Genomic DNA, 4,334 nt, shown 5'->3' with positions numbered 1-4,334 from the left:
CAAAATATTAATAAAGTTAAAGCTTCAGCCCGTCACAGTTCAAAAGAATCAGATAAAGTTAGTCTTAAAGAATAAAGAGAGAGAGACTCTCATTCATTTCATTTTAGTGATTTCAGAGAGAGAGAGAGAGAGAGAGAGAGAGAGGTTAGTAAAATGAAATACCTTGAGAAAGCACCAGAGCAGGGAGGCTTGAAGGTTGAGGCTGAGATAGTGACGAGTAATCTCCGATGAGGGGCGAGTTACGAGCGATCTCTGATTGGTGAGCGAGCGACAACGACGAGCGAGCAACGTGACTGATCTCTGATGCGGCAATGTGCTCTGGAATGGATCGATCTCCGATGATGTGACCGATCTCTGACGAGGAGCGAGCAACGTGATCGATCTCCGTCTGTTGGCTTGAGCTTGAGGCGTTGCTCTGTTGACGTTTTTGTCTTTAGATTTGCTTTAGTGATTTGAGGTTTTTGATTTAGTGATTAGCTCTGTATTGGTTTTTTTATTTTTTTTATTTATAGAATCTGTGGGTTTGATATCTCTGTAATTTGTTGGGCTTGCCGTGGGTTTACGGTGGGCTTGTCGTCCATTGTTGTTTTTTTTTTTTTTTTTTTTTTTTTTGAGAATCTGTGGGCTTGCTGCTTGCTCTATTACATTTTTTTTTTTCAAATTTTAGTTCAAAATTTTTTTTGGCTTGAAAGTAGAATATATATATATATATATATATATATTTTTTTTAATTTGAGGGTGTTCCTAATTTTATTTAGTGGTAAACAAATAAAAAAAAGGAACACCCTGAACTGCATGTGCCACTGCCATTGCCACCTGGGCTATACATATGTCCAGTGTGGTTGAATGGTACTCTTTATTATTGGGTGTTGTTGCTTTCAATTTCGTAGATTTTGGGTGTTTGGGAGTTTTGGTTTCAAATGCTAAGTTTTAGTGTTTGCGTATGGGCTGGGGTTGCTGTAACAATGGATTGAAGGAGATGCATAGAATGGGTTGAAGGAGAGGCAGAGAGCGGCAATTGCATAGGAGAGAGAGAAAAAAAAAAATTAAGGATAAAATAGTCTTTTTGTTATTTGGTGAGGTGCCAAAGATTTAAACCATCAAATTAAACCTATGGCTGAGAGTGACTTGTCACATAGACGTCATTCTCTTCAAATAAAATTTTACGGAAGAAAAGAAAAACTCATATATGTCACATGGCATCACATGACGCATTAATTCTAAGTTGGTACGGGTCTCTAAAAGTTAGTTCTAGACCACACATTATTTAGCAATTTTTTTGTCAACATAACATACTACAAATTATTAATTATCACTTACTAATCATCCTCTGTCATTTTTCCTTTACTAATCATTCTCTAAATACCAATAGGGGCAACGTCCTCCACGATTCTCAAAAAACTTTTAATATTTTCATTCATAAAAAACTTATGTATTAATATTTTGATTATTTTCAGTCACATATGTTAAAGTTCCCAACTGTAATATTTTGAAATTTGAAAAAACTCACTTGGTGCTGGTCCTGGAAGAGGTTGACACGAATACCAAAATATCAGAACTCAATTGCAAATTTGATAGTCTCACGACTCTTAAGTCTCAACACCGCATTTTCTTAAAAAAATAATAAAAAAAGAGATTCAGTTATTTAGAGCATTTATTATTAAAAAATTTTAAGGAAGTTTGATATATTTTTTTTTTTTTAGAAAATGTCAACGAATATTTTTAAAATATTAGTTAATAATTTATTTAAAGAAAATTTTTATTAAAAAATAATTTTTTTTTTAAATTTTTTTATTTTTCATAAAAATAATATCAAAACATTCTTAAAATAAATTATTAATCATTATTATAAGGACATTCACTAATACCTTTATTATTTTTATAATATTTTCTAAACTAACTTTTTGAGCAAACAAAGGTATTCATTAAAGATTTCCGAAAAAGAAAAAAAAGAAAAAAAAAGGGGTATTCATTAAAAGTGATACAGAAAGCGAGAATAAGAATAATGATAGTCCTCTCAAAAAACAAGAAATAAAGAACCAACAGCTCATCTTCCCTTCGCTTTAATTGCCTCACATTCCAACAAGTTCAATCACAATTTCTTCACAACCTTCAACACAAAAATCCAGAGTAAAAAAAACTTACAATTACAAATGGTTCCTCGTGATCATATTGTGATGCTACCATTCATGGCCCATGGCCATCTCATACCATTCCTAGCACTAGCAAGACAGATCCAACAAAGAACTGGATTCACCATCACCATTGCCAGCACCAAGCTCAACATTCAATACCTCCGTTCCACCATTTCAACTGACTCAAATTCACAATCCCTCTTCAACGTCAGATTTGCTGAGCTCCCATTCAACAGCACTGACCATGACTTACCACCCAACTCTGAGAACACTGAGAACTTGTCTCTCGGCAACATAGGAAAGCTCTTTCATGCATCAATCAGTCTCAAGGACCCTGTCTTGCACCTTGTCAATGATATCATCCACCAAGAAGGGAAACCTCCGCTCTGTATAATATCAGACGTGTTCTTTGGGTGGGCCACAGAGCTTGCAAAGAGTGTAAACACTGTGAATATTACCTTCACCACTGGTGGTGCCTATGGCACCTTGGCTTACGTTTCTGTTTGGCTCAACCTACCACATCGCTCATCAGATTCTGATGAGTTCAAAGTCCCGGGGTTCCCTGAAAGCTACCGTTTTCATCGCTCTCAACTTCATCAATATATAAGAGATGCAGATGGTAAGGACTTGTGGTCTAGATTTATGCAGACACAGATTTCACAATCTTGTGGGTCTGTTGGTTGGTTGTGTAACTCAGTTGAGGAAATTGAACCATTGGGGTTCGATCTTCTGAGGAAGTATCTCAGACTTCCTGTTTGGTCTATTGGGCCTCTTATTCCTCCAGCGTTACTTAAGAATACATCATCTTCAAGTTTTTCTTTTTCTAAACAACATGCTGGAAAAAGACCAGGACTCACTACTGAAAAATGCATTGAGTGGCTTGATTTGCACGGTCCTGATTCGGTTCTTTACATTTCTTTTGGCTCGCAAAACACTATTGGTTTGTCCCAAATGATGGAATTAGCTATTGGGTTGGAGGATAGTGGAGTATCTTTCATTTGGGTCATAAGGCCACCCATTGGTTTCGACATGAGAAGTGAGTTCAGAGATGAATGGTTACCAGAAGGGTTTGAAGAGAGAATGAAGCAAAGCAAACGAGGGTTGTTAGTGCGTAACTGGGCACCCCAATTGGACATTCTGTCACACAAATCCACAGGAGCATTTCTAAGCCATTGTGGATGGAACTCTGTGTTGGAGAGCTTAAGCCAAGGTGTGCCTATTCTAGGATGGCCTATGGCGGCTGAGCAAGCTTACAACTCAAAGATGCTGATGGAGGAGATGGGTGTGAGTGTAGAGTTGACCAGAGGGAGTCAAGGAATTATTGTGGGGAAAGAGGTGAAGAGGGTCATTGAATTGGTTTTGGAAAAAGAGGGTAAAGGCAAGGATATGAGGAATAAGGCTGTTGAGGTTAAAAAGCAGTTGAGGGCAGCGGTAAGTGATGAGACAGAGAATAAGGGTTCTTCTGTTAAAGCAATGGATGACTTTGTGAGAACCATTCTTTCCAAGAGTCAAGAGCAAGCTGCGTCAATTGAGGTTCAAAAATAAATGGGAAATTAATTAGGTTGGTTCTTGATAGAATAAGCATCACCAACTTTTTTGTCATTGCGAATTGTGAATCTCATGTTCAGATGATATATGATTGATTTAGTTTTTGGAATAATATTGATTTAAGATTTTTTATTGCCTCAGCTGTAAGACTGGTGATAAATTGCACAACAGTTTTTTCTCTTGAGACAATAAAATTAAGGTGGAAGATTATAATATTTTATTTGAGTCTGTATTTTATACTTTAATACAATGTTTGCTATTGTTGTTGAATAATAGACTCAAGTGATAGTTCAATTGTAATTGCATAGTCTTATCAAATTCACTAAGAATAGTCTGCAAAATAATCAAAACATACAAGATTTTCATTGCATGTAACCTGACTTATATCTAACCTCCCGGCCATCTTCTTGTTGTAACTTGTAATACCTTCCACAAGCTTTATCTTCAAAGTGATTTGCTGCCAAAAGCCGAGACGTTGACAGTCAAACTAATTTATTAGTGACTTCAAGGCTACTTGAAGATTTGCTATAATATTTGTGGTTTTAGTATGGCACTCCAACAAAAATGAATTGTATTCTAGCTAGAATATTAACTAAATTAATGATTAATAAAATAAATATTATTTAACTAATACTTTATTATAAAAAGGTC

At 35.8% G+C, this 4,334-nt stretch overlaps 1 protein-coding gene across 1 annotated transcript; it reads left to right on the top strand.

Moving 5' to 3' along the window:
- Positions 1–1,986: 1,986 nt before the first annotated feature.
- LOC115965991 (UDP-glycosyltransferase 92A1-like) lies at positions 1,987–3,898 on the top strand. Its single transcript, XM_031085326.1, has one exon. It carries the CDS (start codon positions 2,154–2,156, stop codon positions 3,678–3,680), a length of 1,527 nt encoding a protein of 508 aa, XP_030941186.1. The 5' UTR covers positions 1,987–2,153; the 3' UTR covers positions 3,681–3,898.
- The last annotated feature ends 436 nt before the right edge of the window (positions 3,899–4,334 follow it).

The sequence above is a fragment of the Quercus lobata genome, chromosome 10 (assembly GCF_001633185.2).
Source record: "Quercus lobata isolate SW786 chromosome 10, ValleyOak3.0 Primary Assembly, whole genome shotgun sequence".
Classification (NCBI taxonomy): Eukaryota; Viridiplantae; Streptophyta; class Magnoliopsida; order Fagales; family Fagaceae; genus Quercus; species Quercus lobata.
This window is presented reverse-complemented; position numbering and strand designations above follow the sequence as displayed.